Source organism: Tauraco erythrolophus, chromosome 2 (assembly GCF_009769465.1).
Source record: "Tauraco erythrolophus isolate bTauEry1 chromosome 2, bTauEry1.pri, whole genome shotgun sequence".
NCBI lineage: Eukaryota > Metazoa > Chordata > Aves > Musophagiformes > Musophagidae > Tauraco > Tauraco erythrolophus.
In genome coordinates this window covers 75,917,029-75,939,159 of record NC_141466.1, presented here as the reverse complement: position 1 = coordinate 75,939,159, position 22,131 = coordinate 75,917,029, and the positions used below count along the sequence as shown (strand labels likewise).

The following is a 22,131-nucleotide window of genomic DNA, read 5'->3' as shown; positions in this document are numbered from 1 at the left end:
GCAGCACAGCAGTACTTCCACTTTAACTGCTGCTGCACAGTGGTGCCAGCAAATAGAGCTGACAGGACTAAGCCAACCAGAAGCACTTAATTTTCAAGGAAGGAAAAAAGAGTTTTGAGTATTCATTACAAATGGAACCTGCCCACATTCTGGAATGATTGTGCCAGCATGTTTCTGTCTCCCCAGGTCTTCTATCACCCTCGTTACCATAGCATCTGAAAGTGCTGAAAGATAAATACAAACTCCTTGCAGTAAGGAGTTATGTCCTGCAAACCCCTTCACAGTGGAGAAGGGCAATTCAGTTATTAGTGCATGCTTGTATTTCCAAAAAGCTTTAGACAACATTCCTTATCGGAGATCAAACCATTTTACTAACCTGAAATACTTTATTGAAACAACCTTTCTGGAATCAAAGCTTACTCCGACAGTCATACACTGGGCATTTATAGAATGATAAGGCCAAGCTGCCAACACAAGGCAACTGCTTTTATCCAGTAACTGCACATCCATTTGAGAGAATGTTGGAAATGCTGGAAGAAAACATATTTTAGTTCCCCTCTCTCTTTTCCTTGTTCTTTATCTGTACTTGGACCTCTCTTTGTCTTTTGATTTCTTAGGACTTCTGCTTCTGTCTGCTTTTTTATCCCAGTCTCTTATTCTGGAGTCTTCTTTGTATTTGTCTCTTTGTTTGCTGTAAGCGTAGTCTCTCTCTTGAGATCTGCTGCGACTCCGATGCCTGTCTTTCTTCTCACTCTTCATCTTCTCTCTACATTGTTGTCCTTCATGTTTTCGATCAGAATCCTGTTAAAGGAATTTGATAGACACACTGTAACAGACAAAAGGGGACAACAAACCAAGACATGAAGAGAACTAGAAAAGAGTCAAGTACAGTCGGTTCCTTTAGCTAAGGCTGGTACTACCTGAAATAGATTCACATCCACGACGATTTGAAAAAAGTAACACATTAAAAACCCCCACTGTGACTCTACAAAAAAGGTAAGTCTACAGCTTTTGTCAGCATTTATGGAAAAAAGCACGGCTGCCAGGCATGCTGCTGCTTGTATTTCCTAAGGAGCTTTAGCAAAACCTGGTTATATCAGGCATTCAGCTCAGATGGGTATTATCAGACTCTTCATAAGCATCATACAAGCTTCTAAGCTAGACTTGGATTTTGACTTCTTATCTAAGCAATGGAAGTATTTAAATCCTAGATTTTCGTTCAAGCCTCACAGCCATTCCAGTGCTATAAAGATGCAGAATACTTTTTAAGACCTGCCTTTAATAATCCCTAATGGCCTGAATTCTAGGCTTCGGAAAAATGAACAACACTGTTACAAAGACCAGAACTACACGCACATAAACTACTTCACTTCCTTGAAGCTAGAAGTCCACAACACAAGGCAACACAGAGAATTCGATCCTTCTACATGTACAGTCAAACAATAGTGAGGTAATGAAAAATTGGTTGTGTTTTGCAGGCTGATGGGTATGACCCATACAGAAAACACATGAGGATACACTCATACACAGACATCGTAAGCTCTAAGGGGTACAAGTCTGTCTATTTTAAAATGGCCTAAAAAGGACAAGCCAACAATATGTACTACAAGTAGTAATGGTGTTTCAGCACACACACACAAACTCTTAAAAAAAAAAAATAATGCAAGTTCAGGTAGCCAAAAATGAGGGTATTTTTAACTTTCCTGGCTTGCTGCATATTGTCACCAAGAACGCTGACTGACTGGCCCAGCACACAGAACAGACTTCTCTGGAGAGAAATGAGGTTTATGTAACAAAGGAGGAATTGCTGTCAGTAGAACACCTGCCTTGCGTGTTGCACGAGGCAGACAGCATGAAACCACAGAGACAGTGTACAGGTAAATGAAGGCAGGATGGCTTAATTACTCAGACTGTGAAATGTCACGCTAACAAGACTATGGCCCAGTACGTGCTAGAACAACTATGTGGAGACACCAACACACCGTACAGGCCACAGCATCACAGCAATTTTAAAAGTAAAAAAAATAAAGACCGCTTAGAAAGTTGCCATTTCATTTCAAGGAAGGTTTCTTTAATACACAACACTGAGTTTTGACATGTGAACTCCTATCATTTTCAGGCACTGCTAAAAACTATTTTGATCTTATCATTCAAATAAGATATACAGTAAAACAAAATGCAAGAGGAGTTTCAGAATCCTGCAGAAAGATTTTTATATAACTTAATAGTAAGAAGGTGGTTGGCACTTTTGTTTTGAAGGTACGATCACTTGAAAGTTTAGTATCACTATATGCTCTAGTAGAGAAATACCATTTTGTGGGATTTTAATAACACCTCTATTAAACATAGATCGTTATCAACTATGAAAAATGTCTGCATTAAATGTCTTAATTTCAGATATGATTTTCATTTTTTTAAATATGTACTTGTGACAGCAGCATTCACAATAGTACAGCTAAAACCTAAAATGCATGTAAAAATAAGCCTCTTTGTGGCAGGGCCCGAGTAAACATCAGAAGATGGACAGACTAGTGATGAAGTAGAGAGGAACAAGACAAAAATATTGGCCAGAAAAACAGATGGTGGGCTTGGTGCACCGCTGCCTTCTACCTGGTTTGCTGCTTAAGTTTCCTCCCAGCAAAAGGACAAACAGGAGAAAAGCAGAACAGCATTTAGATGAAAAATCTACCAAGACAAGACTGGAGATAGGCTACTGGTCAAGTCAAGGCAGAGGATAGGTTAGTCAAGACTTGGAAGTGAAGACAAATAGCTTACATTGAACGCCACAGAAAAGGGCAACTTGCTGAAAGGATTAAAAAAGGTCCTATGAGCATGGAGCCAGCAAAGCACAATGACCTTCAGGGAAGCATTTACAGTATAGATGTACAGGACAAGTCTGAAAGTGCCACAAAAAAGCTGTCACAGTAGCTAATGTGATCACAGTGTGAAGAAAAAAATGTAGTAATTTGAATTAATAGAATGAATTGCATCTTTGTTCCCCCTCAAAAAATGATTACGTTTCCCCTTAAATAAGATTTTACCTTTAAGTTTTTGCACAGAAAAAAGTCAAGTTTTTAAACACTGTAAGTTACTAAAAATAATGGTATTTTGAAATCAAATCTTTTATGCCCTAAGTCAGAAACATGTTGTTTTCACATTGGAAGAGGAAGAAAAGGATTCCTACTTAAAAACAGGCTCTCTCTTACTGCTGAAGTCCAGATTTCTCAATCCAGGATCACAGCCTGTTATCAATGAGTAAGTGACGATCATCCCAATTCCTAATCCAGCACTGTGTTGGTGAACTCATATGAGGGAGGAAATATGAAAAGAGAAATATGAACTTCCACTTCTCTGGAAGTTCATGGCTGGCTTTGCCAAAAGTAGTAACTTGCCCAACTGCACTTGCAGATAAATCAGCTAGAAATACCACAACCACAAAAGTAGAACAAATATGCCACGTTTACATACATTAACCACACAAATTAAAGGTTAAAAGAAGCAAACAGAGACAGCCTTTTCAGAAGAGAGATTTTGATCAAACTTGACCCTGAACATAAAGATAACAGTGTCCAGTAAGCAATAAGAGCAGGAAATTAAAACCAGAAAAATCACTATCTTTGCCAAAACCATGCACTACAGAAACCTGAAAGTCAGGAATCCCTTATGTCTCACAAAAATCACTTGGATAGGCTATACTCCTCCACTCATCCAGTTATCTTAACAAAAAAAAAAAAAAAAAAAAAGAGAAATCTAAGAAACCGAAAAACAGAGAGAAAACTGGAAACAGGACAAATTCAAGATCTCAAGCAGACGCGTGATCTGTATTCAAAAAAACTCTACCAAATCCTATTCACAACCCACATGGTAGTGCAGCCTCCTGCTCCAGACCAACATCCTGTTACCTACTAAAAGCAAGCAACACCACCCTACCTCTTCTACCCTTTGGAATCAAGTCAAACAGCACAAGATTCAAAAAATATTCTTAAAACATCAAAAAGGCTGATATTCTGGAAACGGGCGTCAGACTAAGAAAAGGATGAGTCAAAATATACTAAAGAAAAAAAAAACAGCGAGAGAACAGAAAAACAACTCAACATCATGGAAACTATTCAGAAAATAAAACTCCTTCAGTCATAGCTGGAGCTGGTAGCACAAGCTGCAGTTTCACTTACCAGAACTTACCATTACAAGACCCTGTTCTCTGTTAATTAAAATCTGTCACACTAGAGGCTCAGGGTAGAAGTTTATGTACAAAGCATGGCTATTGTGGTCTTTGGCCAATGGGTTGTGGAAGGTCTGCTGTTGTTTTGTTTTAAACTTCTTACCTCAAACATACTCCAATATTTCTAAAATAGGGTTAAAGAAAAATGTTTTGTTTGCCTATACTAAAAATGCTAGCATTAATCAGTAAAGTTTCCACACTGTTATGCTTTGTCCTGGTCTTGGTATTCACACTGAACAAACGTTGCCTCAAGAAAGAACATGCCTCTTTCTCCTGTTCTTGTATGAGTTCCCCGGATTATGCCCAAATTATAAAGAAATAAATAAATAATAAAAAAATCCTAAATATGATTGGTCAGCTAAACTGCCTGCAGATTTCATCTGGAAAGAGCCAGGCTCAAGACACCTACTGAATCTCTAAATCAGACTGAGAACACACTGCTCAGTATGTACACACTATACAGTACCTACTAACAAGAATATTCAAGTAGACACAGAGAAAGACTTTTCCCATAAATTCACTTTCACAGCTCAAAGAGGGAATTATGTTGTTTGCCATCAGAGAACAGAAGTAAGCCTCCATCTGCGATTTTGGGCATAAGGCCGCTAAGCTATTTACACCAAAATGGGTAAAGATGAGCAACAGAAAGGAAAGCAGTGCGAAAGAAGGAAGATACTGGAATGCAGTACCAGCAGATTACAGGAACAAACCACAACAGGAGCAGGTGAATAAATCACAGGAAGATGTACAGAGACGCAGAAGAGATCACAGAGTCAAGCATTAGAAAATACTGTTTTCCAGAACCTAGAAATAGCACCGGGAATCCCTCTGTCCTGATGTTTTTGTGCCATGAAATCCACTGCTAATGTGTCTTGCAGTCCCCTTGTAACAATTACAACATACGGAGGGTAACAGCCTATTGCTGCCTGTATTTGTTGTACCACCTGCAGGGGTGGAGACATCCAAATGATTTTAACATGTTCTCTGCTAATAACGCATGATCAGCCAGTTCCACACATGAAATTTCTGAACCATCAAGAACAAAGACTACTTCCAGAAATATTCGTTTCAAGAACGTTAAAGTGACAATGTCAATCAGCCAAAAAGACAGGAGGAAATCTAAATCAACATTGGTTCAGACCTCTCATATTAGCATACAAACGGTGACAAAAAGACTTGTACCACAAATGAGAAATAGGGCTTACTGGTGGCACTGAAAAAATTTAACTGCTAACATTCATGAGAAAAGTTATTTTTAGCATCACAGCAAGAAGTGATAAAATGGAACAACCGAATTATGTACGCTCTCTGTACACAGAACTTAAAGCAGTACTCAAAACTCATGCCAGGACAACGGCTTTATCTACTGTGGCTGGAACCTTATCACTTTCTGCAAAATTGCTAGAAGACAGCTTTGTTCTCACTCATAAAGCTTGCATTGTTAAAATATTGGGGTTTGATTTTTTTTTTTTTTTCAGCTTAGCTCAATTCTCCCTAATGCTCACACTTCAGTGGTGGTTAACCCTCCACTTAATCATTGCAGACTTTGTTTCCATGAAACATCAACATCTTGACTATCCCAAGTTCACAGAAACATGAGAATGCTGACCTGACAGCCCGCAGTGGAACTAGTGAACGACAGAACTACTGTCTTTTGTCCACAGTCCGAGTCTTAGAGCACTGTATGCTTGCACAATGCAGATGCAAGCAAACCTACATACAGATTTTACAAAAATGTTTCCAAAACAGCTAAGGAAAAGTAAAAAAGATAATACAATGAGATTACATTTCTGATTCCATATGGGAAAAAGCCAACACATGCTGGTCTGGCAAGAAAATGAGAAATAAGTCTGCATTCATGAAATATGATTAACTACTAGTTTATGACTGGGAATATGTGAACAACAGGTTCAAAGTGCTGAAGATCTCCTACTTTATGAGAGGCTACATTGACTCTTCAGGATGTTTTGGCAAAAAGCCATTCAGACATGCCAAGCTTCAAAAATCCAGGAAGATGTGCAAAGCCTCTTTCATAATCAGATATTAACATCAGCCCTCTGTACGTTTACAACTGCTCTATTTTATGGGACTTTCCAAGCCATGTCCTCAGTTCACCATCAGACTTTTTTCCCCCTGGTTTGTCTTACCAGGAGAACAACAAATGGGTATAAAGTTAATGCACAAAGAGGTTAGTACCTTAGATTTTTTGGTCCTCTTGTCATCCTCTTCATCTTCAGAGTGGTGGTGCTTCTTCTTCTTTTGTTTTTTAGCCAAGTGTGACTGACTTGTATGAGACTCTTCTATATCCTCATCCAGCACAAGGTCATACTTGGCACTGAAGGTGTTGGTTAAGGACAGATCTGTTCCTTAATATCAATAAATAGCAGAACATAAAAGCTCACAAAGCAAACCAACACTAGTTTATCAGACCCGGGTTTACCAAGATTTACTATGCATTTCAGTCAGAACAGGATCCTATACATTGAAAAAAATCAGTTGTGCTAGAATGACTGAACTCTGTCCTGTCAAACGGTCCAGTCAGGTCTCAATTCTTCTTTCTTTTCTGCTTGTGGATATCTGAACAAGCTATGGTCTTCTCTCATGCTCACCATAAGCAAAGTAGAACTGCAGAGCATGCTTTAGTTACTACTATGGTCTCATTTTGGATGCAGCATGTCCCTTGTGAAACTACTTAAAACTCTGCTATGCCACACGCCATTCCAGGGTTTTGGACTGGGAGCATGATTTACCCACACACAACATGGAAGTGAAACAGCACATTCTGATTCGACCAAAGTCATCAAATGAAAAATGCAAAATGCTTAATACCATCTCAAACATCAAATGGTTATATGAAGCAGCAGCAAAACGCCCATTTGACAAGCTTTAAGAACAAGAAGTCTTTTCCAGGATGTTTTCTTAAACTGTACTTAGTGCAAAAAATACCTTTGACCAGAAAAGGATACTCCTGCTTTGTTTTTACCTTCTCTTTCAGAGCAAGTTTTGAAGGTTTGTCACGTTCCTTCTCATACTCTCTGAAATCGTCCTTGGTATACCGCCCACCTGTTCAGAGAAAATATACTCAGTTCACTCCAACTGAAAAAAAAAACCAAACAACATCCACACCTATCACTAAGTTCTGCTTATGAATTTAAGGGCTCTTCATAGCATGATACAGAGATTCACAGCAGGATACAGTTCCAGAAACAACACTGACATCTGGGTAACAGAGCAGCAGCTGTGATTTTCTGTCCTTCTCTTGCTTGCAGATCCCATTAAACAACATCTGGCTTTCTCCTCACTCATGTCCAGTGGAGAAAACGCATGAACAAGATCACAAAGTAGGATTTAGTAACTAGTCCCACTTTGATTACAGGTCCTATGTCACACTACTTAAAATTCTGTTGCCATGAAAGACTACAGACTATTCTTATTATTAAATGACTTTTTGCTCTGGGCTGCACAAAGGAAAACCTCCAAGACAACTACAGCTTAGGAATTTAAATGAAAAACTATAAAAAAAATTGTAATGTCTTGATTTAAAGGGGGGCATTACAGATTCCATTTTAATTCCATTCGCTCCAAAGTATCAGCTCATAGATGAATAAACTATGCTACAGCAAGGCGTGCTGCCATCTCACGGTAATACTTAAAACTGCAATATTAACTGACTAGGTCAGAAACGGCTACTGAAGGGAGAAGGACAATACTTCCCAAGGGTCATTTTTTGGGCACCACGTGAGCACAACAAGACGACAATATAGTTAGCTTTCCAATATGTAGGTCAATTTAGACCTAAGTTACCCAGATAAGGAAAAGTTTTCCATGTAGTCAGTTAGTACAGGATGCACTGCAGAGCATGGTATAGATTACAAAGTGATCTCAGCTCTATGCAGGGCAAGTTCTAGTACCTCAGTGTCCATGTCTAGTGCCCAGCCTGGAGAAATTGTATGCAAACAATTGAGAGCTGACAGCCTGTTTAGGCAAAGACACACAAGAACATCACCACTGCAATGCACAGTCACCTCTCCAAGTCCAGTGTTTTCCTCATGTCCCCAACAACCAAATAATCATCGTGTCCACCTCTCCCACCACCTTTTTCCCAAAAAACATCCTCAAACATCTGAAATTGGGGTTTATAACACATAGCCTGCTATGCAATATGCTTGACCTACCGGAGGTGAGGAGGGGAAATCCCTGGCCTGAATACTGACGACTTCTTGTATTCACTCAACTGTCATACAGAAAGTATGTTACAGAAAGTAACAACGTGCTGTCATATTATTTTGCTAATAAGTAATATAAAACCCCATCACTTTTAAAGCTTGAGAGGAACAAATGATTTACTGGCAAAGATACACCTGATAAAAAGGCAATCCACGGCAACCTAACATTAATGTAACAGTAGCAAACCCTTCTGGTCTTTCACATGGAACAAGCGAAGCCAAAAGCTAGCAACTGGGCTGCTCTATTTACTACAGTACTGTGGAGAAACCTTTTGGCTGCTGCAGCATCCTGTGAAAGTTCTTTCCCTATGCAGGCTAACTAAGAAACACCTGTAGCTCGTTACACTGGGAAAGTTACCTTGAAACAGGTGCTGTAGCATTCAGCCAATCACTCTGGGAGATGGATGGTCAAGTGACCAATAGCCTTGACCCATCTAGCAAACCATGTGACTCCTGACTATTTAAGGCAGGGCGTTTACTCCTAAGGGTGAGGCATTTCCTCCTGAGCCTTGGAGGAGTGTGGGCCCTCCTTAGAGTAGGGCCTAAAGCCTTCGCATTAGAACATTGGTCTGCTTGGAGCTGCCTGAAGCCTTCCAGCTGCGACACAGTACCAGGAAAATTTGTATCCCTGAAGATGAGATGATTTAAGCTCGTAACAATTGCTTCTCTTTATATAATACTTACAGTTCAGAAGTCATGGCTTATTAAGTTATGAGGATCCAAGAACCTCAAGTGTACCTACCTTTTCCCTTCCACTTAATCTTTGCAACAGACTGGCTAAAATCCACATGTATCCGTCTGTCATCTATCAGCACATTGTCCATTTTGAAGTAGGCTTTCTCACAGTCTTCCTCCTGATATTAATGTTTCCAGAAAATTTTGAGTCATGATTATTTCACAGGAACATTCAGTGAAGAGCTCAAACACAAACTCAACTACTTAATGGCATACGTTTTTTTCTAAAATTGTATAAAGCACAGCAGTCCTTGCACTGTGTGATTTCAAAAGAAATAGTTATGCTTTGTGTGAATGTAAACACTTCAAATTCCATTTCTTCAGTTCATTTCAATCCAGCTACGTGTTTGGCACATGCAATACATTCAGAAAAACAAGGAAAAAAAGGACAACTAATAAAAGTTCCATTTTAAACATGGAAGTGGGCTAAAGAAAAGTTAGAACGCTTTTCCAGTGTTTTCCAGTTTCCCTCACAGATTACGGAGATCAGCAGATACAAATGAGAAACTATGCACCATCAAGGGAACTTTTACTATCAATCGCACAGTAAGAACAGCATGTTGATAAAGCAAGCAACACTTACAAGCCCAATATAAGACACTACTGCACACACTGATCTACCTTCTTTCATATATCCTCCTCTCTTTATGCAGCATGCCTCCTTTTTTTCCCTAGCATTTCCATATTTAACTCTTCAAAGTCCTAACTGCTCTGGGGAAAAACAAGGACTCACTTTCCTCCCACTGGTTTCAAGACAACTTAAGAAGAATATATTTGCATTGCTTGGTTGAATACAGAAAGACTTAAATGCTTCCCTCATTTAAGACCTACAACTTCTATAACTGAATCAGTAAGAGCAAATACTATCTACCCCACACTTGAAGATCTCACTGTTTTCCTTAATGGAAGTATGCCAACAATGAGCTTTTACAAGCAGAATCTATATACAGTATACCTAAATAACATACCTTTTCAAACTCAATGAAAGCATAACAAAGAGATTCACCGGTCTTCCAGTCTCTAATAACTTCACAGCTGAAAAATTGATATGAAATGAAAACGTCAATGCTGTTAGCAAAAAACGTAGGATAGGCAAGCACTGTTTAAAAGGGAGAGTAAGAGTTTAAAAAAAACAAACAATAAAAAAACCTTAAAGACATTATAAGGGAGAGTAAGAGTTTAAAAAAAACCAAACACAATAAAAAAAACCCTTAAAGATATTATAACACTTTATTCTGAGACTCTTACTGATGTGGTAGTGTTTGCATAGAAAAAACACATGTGGCATTACTTGAGCAATTATTACACTTAGCTCAAAAGTTGTTAACATGAAGTGTAGAACTAGGGATGAATTTCTGAGTAATGAAACAAAATCTGTTGTCCAACACTACTGTTTGTTACTAATTTTTTGCAGTGCACTAATGAAAAAGAAGTTTCACATTCTGTTTTCTCAGTCATTTTAAGGAAAGTTTAAACAGACACCACATGACAAACTTTCTCTTCTTATCAGGCAGTTCCCTGGCCACTCTCAGACACAAAATGGGAAAGATCCAGTATTGCATCAGTATTACTGAACTCTTGTATTCGACACGAGAATTCTGACTCCAGGATGTTGCCTGTCTGACCTCCTACCACAAGGGTAGGACACGTGGCATTAAGGTGAGATTTAATAAGGTGAGACCTCTCCCATGTGTACTGAGGAAGTAACAAATCAGGATTAGGATACGCAATCCAAAAGATGATCAAGATCAAATAAAAAAGGAAAATATAAGGCTATTCAGACGAGCTATATGAATTCTTTGCAGCAGCTATCAGCAAGGAAGAAGGTAGGACAGTCTTGTACCAGAACCCTCTTTTGTGGATTATTCAGAGAATCTATCTGAAAGCAGAAAGACTGCAGAAGAGGTACTAAACGAACTCGTAGAAAAAAAAAAAACGTATAAGAAATTCCTAGGACATCCAGAAATCATGCTGGAGTTGTTAAAGAGTGGCAAACACAATGCCAATTTCACTCATACACACACAGACAGTCTAGTGAAGGATCTGGGAGTCCACAGGCTTGTATGCCAGTACTGCACAAACTGGTAGAAACTCAACACAGAACAGTTAGCATGCATCAGAACAAAGAGGACCTACTCAAGATCATCTGAATAAATCTAAATGAAGTTCTCTGAAAGAGTCAATATGCTTATGCAAGATGATGATGATCTATTTCATGCAGTCTTTCGAAATCCCTCTGGAAATTCTAACAAGCTCCTTCACCAAAGGCTTTTGGGGAAACTAAACAGCAATGGCATAAGAAACATCTTTGCACTGACAAACATGTGAAAGACCAGGTAAGAGTAAATTTCTCACTTCTCACTGAGAAAGTAAAGAGGTCACCAGCAGAGTTTGCTGACAATACTGAATTGTTAAAGGTGGCAAAAATAAAGACTGAGAAAATTGCAGAAAGTTCTTAGGAGACTAAATGAACAAGAAGACAGCAAATGATGTTCCATGTAGATAAATGCAACAAGATGAGCATGAGGGGCAGAATGGAAATCGCACATTGTTAAAAAAAAAAAATAATTCACATTAACTAGAAAAGGAGTTGTGAGGAAAGCAGAGAATACCATCGTGCCACTGTAAATCTGTAATTTCTTTAATACTGTGTGCAGTTATAGTCCTCTCATCTTGAGATGAAAACAAAAGAACTAAAATAGGTTGATAAAAGGGAAATCAGGTAAGAAAAATTCCTCTAAAAAGCGCAAGTATGTAGGCTAGTACTCAGGGAGAAAAAAAGATGACTTCAGGGTATAGGATAGAGTTGTGTAGGAAAGTAGACTTTGCTGCCCATCATGTCTTTTGATGCCAGTACTAGGAGGAATCAACTGAAACTAGGAGCCAAGTTCAAAACTGAAAAAGGCAGCAGGCATGAGGAACATCTTAACAAGAAGTATATCGGATGCCAGAAATGTTTGTCACTTTATCTCAAAACCATACGTATTCCCATGGAAAAAGAAAAACCGAGAGACTATCTAGCTCATGTAGCATCTGAGATAAAACTGCTGAAAAGAAGGAGAAGATGGGGGGCTGTGGAGGGTATTATATGATTTCCTTGTTCCTGCACTTCCCTAGGCTTTCACTTAAAACCACTGCTGGAACAGGATACTCATCTAGCTAGATCCAACTTTTTATCACCATTGTTGTGGTCTCTATCCAAATACACGCAGGTGCAGGATAAATCTCCAGAGACATTAGAATACTACTCAACAGCCAAACCTAAAGAGACTGGTTGAATCAAGTTCAGTTTCAACAAAGTAGGTTTTTTATTTTACAATAATTACCTTTTAATGGGACCAAATCGTGAAAATATTATCTCTAGGTCTTCATCTGTGGTCACAGGATTCAGTTTACAAACAAACAGCACATTTTCTGGTGGCTTGACATCTGCATCTGGTAAGTCTCCCACCTGTGGCATTCAGAAAAAGACTTTCATCACTTCTGTCCAAAGCTCTCTACATTTTACTGCCACAAGCACACTGGCAAAACATCTTTTGGATGATCTCAGACACATTCCTATCACAAAATCAAAAATTAATAAAATATTTTTCCTACTCAATGTCACAAAAAAATTTGTTTTCCACAGTATCTAAAAAAGATCATCTATTTGCAATTCCACCACTGAGACTTCATGAAAGTCACAAGTACCTTCTACTTTGCTTCCTCAAACTAGCAAAGGAAGTTATAGAGGAAAATGCAAATACACACACCACCTCCTGTTGAGCTGTAGCACTTCTTTTTAAAACCTGAACAAGAGACAATTTATCCCCATCTTTTACTTAACATGCTAATAAAAAGGTAATGCATATTAGTTTCATGGCAGAAAGAAGCAGATTCCACCAGAGAGAACACAAAAGGAGTTTAAGCACATGACACTCTCAGCGAAGTTTACTGTTTTGACAGAAGAACAATGGAACTAATAGTTGGGGTTTTTCAAATCAGTGAAACTAGAAGCATACTTAGTTTTTCACTCTCAGAAAACAACTGCATTGGCTCACATAGCCCACTTGCTTTTTTTAGCTAACCTTAACTGTATCTGGAAAACAGGTCATTAGCCCCACTGCTGCTGCAAAACAAGAGCCACACCTGCAGATCATCTGCAACACTGTGGCCACATCTAGACTGATCCCAGCGTTAGTCTCTGCTGCAAACTACCCACCGTAAATTTGAATTTGGTAGTTGTAAAGATGGATTGACTCATCCTTCAACACTGTGTGTGCCTTTTTTCTTTTTAAAAAAAAAACAAAACCAACAAACTTCAAAGTCTATTCACAATTTTTGTTACTATATGAGGTTTACAACTGCCAGCAGTTACCAAATATTATATTTAAGAAGGAGGAACATAAAGTCAACCAATGTTAAATCCAACTAATCCCACAGAAGGAAGACAATCATTATATACACATGAATAATGCAATCTCAATGCCACTATATGCACTGGGAAGAGACTATCTCAAATTAGCTCAGCTCTCTCCCACACATGCTAAACCTTTTCTAAGATTAAAGATATTCAGCAGCATATTACGTATATTATGTTTTTTAATTGGATGTATTTATAGCAAGTTTTTATAAAGCTTGCACTGGTCTACTTTTAATTCTGCCTTTGAAAATGAAATCTCGGTTTTATTGGAAAACCACCTCCAGTGTTCATGCCCAATCCTTTCCATTGTACCACAGACATTTAATAGCACAGATTATGAGCCATGACATCATCACCAGATGAGCAATTTCAAAATAAAGAGTACACATCCTCCTAGACTTAATACTACATGCAAACACAGAGGAATAACATCTAAAAGGTAAACACAGAAAGACGTTCACCATTTCCAGAAGAATGGCACGAGTTTTTGCTTCTTTTTCTGCCTGAACTTCTTCTATTTCATCTGCAGACCGTCCTTTCAAGTCATCAATTTCTTCATCTGCTCCTATTCTGCCACTCTGAAACATGAAGGGAAAAGCTATTTATTACCGAGCCATGGCCAAAAATTCTTTCTCACTTTCCAAATATTACTTGGATGACCTCCTCCCTCACCTCCCAAGACATGAAAAATGTTTAAGCACTGGATCTCTGCAGAACTGGGCTTTTGTCCTGTTCTTCCCACTCACATTAAAAAAAAAATAGAGAAGTTATCCTCATGTGTTTCAGGCACTATGACCTATGTATGAACTTTCAGGCCTGATTTGAACCATATTCAGTTAGATATTCTAAATTCTTTTTACTCCCTTCTCATACTCAACATCTCACCACAAGCATCAACTCATGTCTAATCTACATAGCTAGAAATGAAGGAACACTGCAAATATCTGTGCTGTCTAATAAGACTCAAACATTAAATACAGTATATCACAACAAGAATTTTATTTTTACACATCTATGTCTAAGCAGGATTTGAGGTTTAATTTTTTCTCTTCATCAGCATCTCTAGAGTGCTGCCCTTCTTACAGACATTTCCACACCAAAAGGTGTATCTTCAGACAGGCTATGGGGGAAGAAAACTAAGTATAAGCTTTCAAATCTCTACACAGTTGGCAGTAAGCTATTAAACTCTTTATACCATTCTGAAGGTTCATCAGAGATTAACCACAGTGCAGACGTACTATGAAAGCCTAATTCCAATCTTGTAATTATATCCATTAAGCTTAAAAACAAACAGTATTCTCTCTAGTCAAGTTATTCATTGCTTGAAACAACTGTTTCCATGTAAGGAGATAATCTCACACAGCAACCTCCATAACTGCATGCTACGAGTAAGTTATGAATAATTACTATTTTATTTTTAGCAAACTCCTCCTGTTTGATCAAATACACCGCAACAGTATGCATGACTGCAGATGTAACTCAGAGAATGGCCAAGACTACTTCCACTGAAATACAGACTATCTCACATCTAAAAGGAAAACAGCAGTAAGCACTTTAATATTAATAAACGTTAGTTATATTTTGTCTTCTACCAGAGCACACAAAAAAAAACACAGTAACGTCAAAGGTGAATATTCTGATTGTTCTGCTTAACTGCACTGTAATTAAAAATCTAAAATACGGCTTTCCAACATAAGTCACAAGGGAGAGCACTCCAGTCACCCTTTTATCCTTTTCTCGAAAGATTACATAGCTTTATCTGATTAAACGCAGTAATAGCCCCAAATAACAGACAAGCATTTGACATATCAGAACTAAAGCTGGCATAGTAGAAAAGCATCTCTTACCCTCCTGTGCTAAAAATGTGTAGTTCTTTTGGGATATAGATTCGACAGAGAAAAGTCTTAAAGACGGAATTCTTATTTGACCAAGTCTGTGCTGGCCACTAATAAGGATAAGTTCATTTAATTATTTCTTCCAATTTTTCCCCAAGAAGTTATCAAAAACACTCACATCTAGCTGTTCCTTAGTAGGTTCTGGTGAGCGATCAGGAACAGACAAGCCAGGTGGATCTTCAAATGGATCATCTAAAATTACTGTATGATTTATCCTTACAGAAAACAAAATCAAGACCAGCATCAGTCACATGCAAATAAAACTTTCTTTACCCAAGTAAGAGGAAACCAGCCCCGCTGATTCTCATTTATATCTCAAACAGCCAAACATACTGTATGCTTGTAAATACTAGTACTGATGCTTTCCTAAAAGCAACATAGTTGCACATTTTCTTATATAGCTGTTTATTTTAGTATCTGCTTATTTTACTAATAATACTGGAATAAAAGAGTATTTAAGATATCCTGTACAGGTCACCTGACATCGTTATATTAATCTAGTTTCTAAAAAAAAAGATGAATTTGTTTGATTATAATGCATTCCTCAAAAAGGGAAGTTAAAAGCAGTCACACCTGATATCTTGATACGGGATAAAATCCTTATCTACAAAGGTTTCATTAATTGTCTTCAATACATCCATGCCTTCTGTCACTTCTCCAAACACTGTATGCACACCATCAAGGTAATCCAGGTTTTCCCCCGTAGTAATAAGAAACTAGAAAAGAAGACATAAAACTAATAGCAGTAAATAGAAAAATTCAGGGCTTGAGTTTTACCTCAGGAGAGGTACAACTCTCACTGAAATCAGTGAGGAAGAAAACCCAAACCCCTTCCTGACTTCTGCGGGAGAAAATTAGTTTTCTTCCATTAGATTTGAGAACATGGTGAGCCAACCCACGGTTCACTGCCACTGCCTGAGGAAGAGAGAGGCTCTCTCACACAAGTCTTCCTCTGCACAAGCTCGCAGCTCCAGCTCATTGGACCCCCTGTGAATTGATATGACTCAGTAGCCTGGCAGAACACCGGACCGGCAGAGGAAGAGCAGGTAGTTACCTGCCAGATAGGTTTGTTGAACAAGATCAGCAAAGGATGTGACAGACATCACAGTGATGAAAAGGAGAGGACAGAAAGAGCAGGGCTACCCCTCTGGGCAGCACTGAGCTGTGAGCTGAGCTCAAACCAGCTGTTCATCAAACCGCATTCAGCAGTTGCATTTTCACAATGTTGGCAAAAGCTTCCACAGTTGTACCTTCATCTGCTTCTATCCAGACTTTTCTCCTTCCCTCCCTTCTTCCACGAAACCTTCTCTCCCAACAAACCGGATGCAGTAGCATTGAGAGGAGAATTAGAACACAGTAGCACTGACTTAGGTCAGCTTGAACCGGCACTGAAACATATTCTAACCCAAATCAGGTGTTTCACTTTAGGGCAAAACTGAAGTTACAAAAATTGGTAGCAACCAAACACTCAGTAACAAATTAAGGACAGAAGATACTTGGTAATGAACGAAGGAGGAAGAAGCAGAATGCACAAATAACAGAGCACAACCATTGCATCCATGCTTTATAATCTGACTGGTAACATCTCATTCTCTGCAACATAGTTAAGACTGGTTAGTATTTGGAATAGGTTACACTAAGCTATATTATATTTGTAAGCCAACTCCACGTAATTCCTTACTGGAATTTTTCTTTCCCAAAGAAGAAGCTGTAACAATGTTCCTGGGAATTGCATTCACTTGCATATGTCTGACTATATGCTAGCAGGCTGCATTCTTAAACGCAGATATAAATGTCATCTCTTCTTCCTAAACTCCCCACCCAAACAAACAATTTTATACATACAATGCAGGGAAGCAGCAAAATTAACTCCACATATTACAAGCTCTAGCTGGAATAAAACCGTATTTTTTAAAAATTGATCTTTCATTACTAAAAAACCCTCTTTTTACAATTAAAGCATACGAATATTACAAGTGAGGCATTTTAATACATAAAAGTGACAATGCATCTAAAACAATAATTTAGAAATAATACCATTCTGTGAGATTAGAGCTTTAAATATACCTACAGCAAAGACTTTGTGCATATGAACAGAGAACAGCAAAGGGAACACCACCACTTCCAAAACCTGTTTTATAACAGCACTGGGATAAAACTGTAAACTTACATTGTACTATTAATGCACACTTTTATGTAACCATACAGAGGAAACTGTGGCATAATTTCAGTTTTCAAGCTAACACGAAATTATAACCAGAAAGTTTTAACATTATTTTAAGACCCAATTTCCTTATTTTTCACTTCTGTTTAACTACAGGATTTTTTCCTGCCCATTCTATAAATTAGCAAAATCACATCAAGGTATTAACAGAAACGGACAAACAAAAGAAAAAAATACAAGATTGAATTCTAACAAATAAAATTTAAAAAATTAATCTAGGACATGATTTGAATCTGAGTGTTTTAATCTCTTTCTTGTCTGTAATCAAATGCCCAATGGTGCCTGGGACACTAAGCACGATACTTATCTTACCTGTGGCTGGTTTTTTACATGCCTTTTGATCATATTACAAGATGATGCTATTGAGACGACACTGTCACTGTTATGCCTCTTTTGTAAATTCAAGGAATTTTCATTTTAGTTACTTAGATGTGCAGGAAGGCTTTCCAACACTGTATGCTGACCTGTGATCCATGCTGATCGCTGCCATTGTTCACCATTGACACGGTTCCCTTTTTCTTGTGCTTAATTCTCGGCACTTTTTCTGCCTCAAAAAATCTAGCTTGATCACCGTACAGTTGACTGAAAATATATATAGCAAATACGTTACAAGGCAAAGGAATTTTTAAAAGTGAGATAAACAAGTGCTCTGAAACAGTAAATAAAATCTCTTTAAAAATTTTACATTGGCATTCAAATTAAACCAGAATTTACATTGCATCCATACACATTTTTATGGACCTGGACACTTACATAAATCATTTTATGTTACAGGGAACAACATTTTTCTCTGAAGCATTTCATAGCGGGTTTTTTTTTGAGAGGGGAGGAGGTGGGAGGGTGCATTTGTATGTTTTTAAATGCAGCATATAACACTTCTCTAAGGCACGAGGCAAATACGTATTTTGATCAGTAAGTTCTGTAAAAATAAGCTAATCGACACTGTAAAAACTTATGTCACAAAGTTGTCTTCGAAGATAAATGAAAAGTCACTAAATTCTATGTGTAACCTTAGGTGATCACACAGACAGGACTGCATACAGTAATTTGAGATACTCAGGATACAGCAAATGGTTAAATTATTTTTAATTTTTTAATTCTAACCCTGATATCACTCATTTCGTCTCCATAACTGACAGTGGCAGTGTCAATACACACATTCACCCAAATTTAAGGACAGTGTTCTGTTTGAACTCATTTTGCTGAGCAGGTGTAAGCCTCTATGAAGAGAGGATTCAAATTAAATTTTGCCTGCATCAGTTTCCTGGGGAGCAAGAACAGAAACTCCAATTTCGTGGACTTCAGCAGTAATGAACAGGTAGAAAAAATAAACTGCCATTCCCTATGCTAGTAGCAGAACAGAATCTGTCATTCTCTCATCACTCTATACTTCCCTATCCGCCATACCAAAGAGCCTCAGAAGACCAATCCTTATAAAAGAGTAGAACATCAAAATAAACTTGATCCACCCACGTGCTCGGGTCCAGCAAGTTTACCTACTTGGATTTGTATCTGCTTAGTACAGTTACACTGCTTCCAGGATCACCAGAGTGATGATCCGTGTATCCAGGTTTTCAAGGTTTTGTATTTAAGAGGATCTAACAGACCAGACTTACAAGAGCCAATATCGGTCTAGCAGCGCTGTCTCTGTTCAGACCGAACTATTTATCTCTGTACATGGTGTTCCCCAGCGTTTCAGGTTTAGTTCTGCTCTGTAATTTTAATTCTACTTGGAATAACAGTTTCAAAGGAATCGTATAGAACATATGCACCTTGCTATCTTCCATCTTAGCTGTTTTTAAAGATTTCTTCAACTTTCATGTGCATGACCACTGAAAACATCTTAAACAAGGAAGAAAAGTGATTTCCTTATACACATTAAACATGACTAAAATGAACCTAAATTTTTAGAGCAACAGGACTTCTTTCTTATACACAAAGGAAATCAAGCATAGCCTTTATATTGCCCTCTTGCTCAATTAAATATATTTTGTTACACAAATAAAAGTAGCAAAAAACTGCTAATGATTTTGCCTTCTACAGGGCACTTAGTTAGGATAATTCTCTTACAAAAATCAAACCTATAATTATTTGCTAACTTTTAAATAAACAGACAGTTATGTACAACTTGTTAGTTGCAACTTTGCTTCTAAGGTCAGAGATAGAATGCTGTCAAGAAAAAAAACTGAATGGACAAAGGCACCATAGGAATTAAAAAGGTATTTAGGTATGACAACCAAAGAAGCTTATGCATCAACATTTTCACCTCCCATCAGTAATTCTGCCCCAAGAGAGCTGAAGTCAATCTAAGTTGATTGATTAGGAACCCCTAATCAATCCCTACACAACTTTTCTGCCGATTAAGTAACACCAAAGTTTTACTCACCAGAATATGGATTCCCCTCCACGGCCAGTTCCCATGGGGTCACCGGTTTGTATAATAAAATCCCTCTGTCACAAAGCAGACTACGTAAGACATTGCTTTCATATTTGTGACTTTAAACCAACAAAACCATAGAGAATCGAGAATACTCACCTGTACATTATAAATGAGACAATAGTTGTAGTACTTGACTTTGCAGAGCTTCAGAAAATTCAGACAAGCTGTAAGAAATTGTACTAACGTTTACTAAAGAAAACCCCAGATATAATAAGTACAGATACAGAAGATATTCAGTTCAATGCGTAGAAAAGTGTTTTTAGAGCGGACTGTGTTAAGACTTTGCAGCGTACAACCCGTAAACGCTGTGAGACATGCTCTAAGGAGCGGTAACACCTCCTCCCTCCCTAAAGCCTACCTCTAGTGATGCAGAGAACCCTAAATACAGACAATCATACAGAAACGCATTTTTTTTCCGCCCAGTTTCTTTTCAAACACCTAAGACAGAAGATCACAGTTGCCATTCAGTTTAGAATACATCACATCTTCTCGAGTTTTTAAACAAGCATGCATTACATGTATAATAAACACACAATTAAAAAAAAATCCAAACTTCCCACCACCACCTGATGCTTGTGAGCGTTTCAAAGACACACATACAAGCAACCCACGCGGACTGCTGACGGCCAGGGCAATCCTGGCACTCATTTTGGATCTAATCCCAGGACTGGGGTCCGACGTGACGTGCCAAAACACAGGGTGGGACAAGGCGAGCTGTGGGGTGCGCCCACCGGGCCGAAGCCCGCTCCTTCAGAAGGCCGCGCCGGCAGCTGAACACCTCAAGTCGCGACAGCCCCAGCCAAGGCCCCGGCTCGCTGGCTGGGACGTGGGACAGAGGGAGCGGCGGAGCGGCCCAAAGGCCCCTTCCGCTTCCTCGAACTGCGGAAAACCTCGGGAACCTCCGCAGCTGCCGGAGTCGCAGGGAAGCGAGCCGCGCGTCCTCCCCCAGCGCCACTGCGGCGGCCGCCAGCAGGGCCGGGCGGTAAAAGACCGGCAGTTCCCGATCAGACCGAGCGCCATCCAGGCGCGGAGGGCGGCTGCCTGCTCCCGGCCCGCCCGCTGCTTTATCCGGGGCTTCCACCCGCCCGTGCAAAGGGCAAAGCGGCGCCCGCCCCTGCCCGCGACCGCCTCGGCTCCCTCTCCCCCTGCCCCTGCGCCGGCCCGCCTCGCTCCTACCGCGGGGCCGCTCCTCCGTGTACAGGTCGATCACCAGGTCGCCCAGCGTGGTCTCCAGCAGCACGGCCATGGCCGCCGCCTGCCTCCGCACGGCGGCGCGGCCCTCCGGCGCTGCGCCGCCCTCTGCCGGCGCGGAGGAGGAGCCGGCGCCGAGGCAGCGCGGCCCCGCCGCCCCCCGGCAGCCCGCGGGCAGCGGGGCCGCCCAGCCGGGCCCCGCAAGTGCGGGGATTGCTGCCCGCTGCGAGCGCGTCCTCTCCTCGGGACTGGATGCCCCCAGAAGCGCGTCGGTCTGGCAGCAGCGGGTCAAGCGCCGGGGCCGAGCTGGCCCTCGCGGCTGCCCGCCTCCATGCTGCAGCCTCCCCCGCCGTGAGGAAAGGTGCGTGTCAGACACACCGGCAAGGGCGCCTGTTCTCGCAAGGCCGGGGGCTACAGAAAACACAGCGCAACTGCGCCTCACGCCTCTCCCCTCCGGCGGGGACAGGGCGGGAGGCAGCGGAGGCGGTGGAGCGGGAGCGCTGGAGAGGCTCCGGGGAGCCCTTCCGGGAAGGGATGGGGGAAATGGAGACCCCCCCAGGAGCAACCTGTTCTGGCAAAGTACGTGTTTTGAGGTTGATCACGCAGCTTCTGAGCGCGGTGCTCGCTGAGGGGGTGCGTGTGCTTATTCTATGTGGGCAAAGAAAACCACTTGTACCTCGCAGTTGTTAAGTAGAGGGTTATAAAGCGATTAGCAGTCCCAATATTTGCTAGGAGCACAGCCTGTAGTACTGGAGGTGAAACTGAGAAAACAGGCAAGCAAGCAGAATTTATTCCC

At 40.0% G+C, this 22,131-nt stretch overlaps 1 protein-coding gene across 2 annotated transcripts; it reads right to left on the bottom strand.

Moving 5' to 3' along the window:
- Window positions 1–363: 363 nt before the first annotated feature.
- On the bottom strand, window positions 364–21,394 carry PPIL4 (peptidylprolyl isomerase like 4). 2 transcript variants are annotated; one of them, XM_086631500.1, is made up of 13 exons: window positions 21,321–21,394; window positions 20,241–20,308; window positions 20,091–20,155; window positions 18,169–18,286; window positions 16,054–16,196; window positions 15,599–15,695; window positions 14,047–14,163; window positions 12,510–12,634; window positions 10,152–10,218; window positions 9,191–9,302; window positions 7,189–7,285; window positions 6,419–6,557; window positions 364–801 (listed from the first exon to the last, which is right to left on the bottom strand). In XM_086631500.1, exons 1-13 carry the CDS (start codon window positions 21,388–21,390, stop codon window positions 577–579), a joined length of 1,443 nt encoding a protein of 480 aa, XP_086487626.1. In that variant the 5' UTR covers window positions 21,391–21,394; the 3' UTR covers window positions 364–576. The 2 variants fall into 2 exon arrangements, with proteins under 2 accessions (XP_086487626.1, XP_086487627.1); XM_086631501.1 differs by lacking the exon at window positions 21,321–21,394 and having other exon boundaries at window positions 20,091–20,170; window positions 20,241–20,275.
- Between the last annotated feature and the right edge of the window lie 737 nt (window positions 21,395–22,131).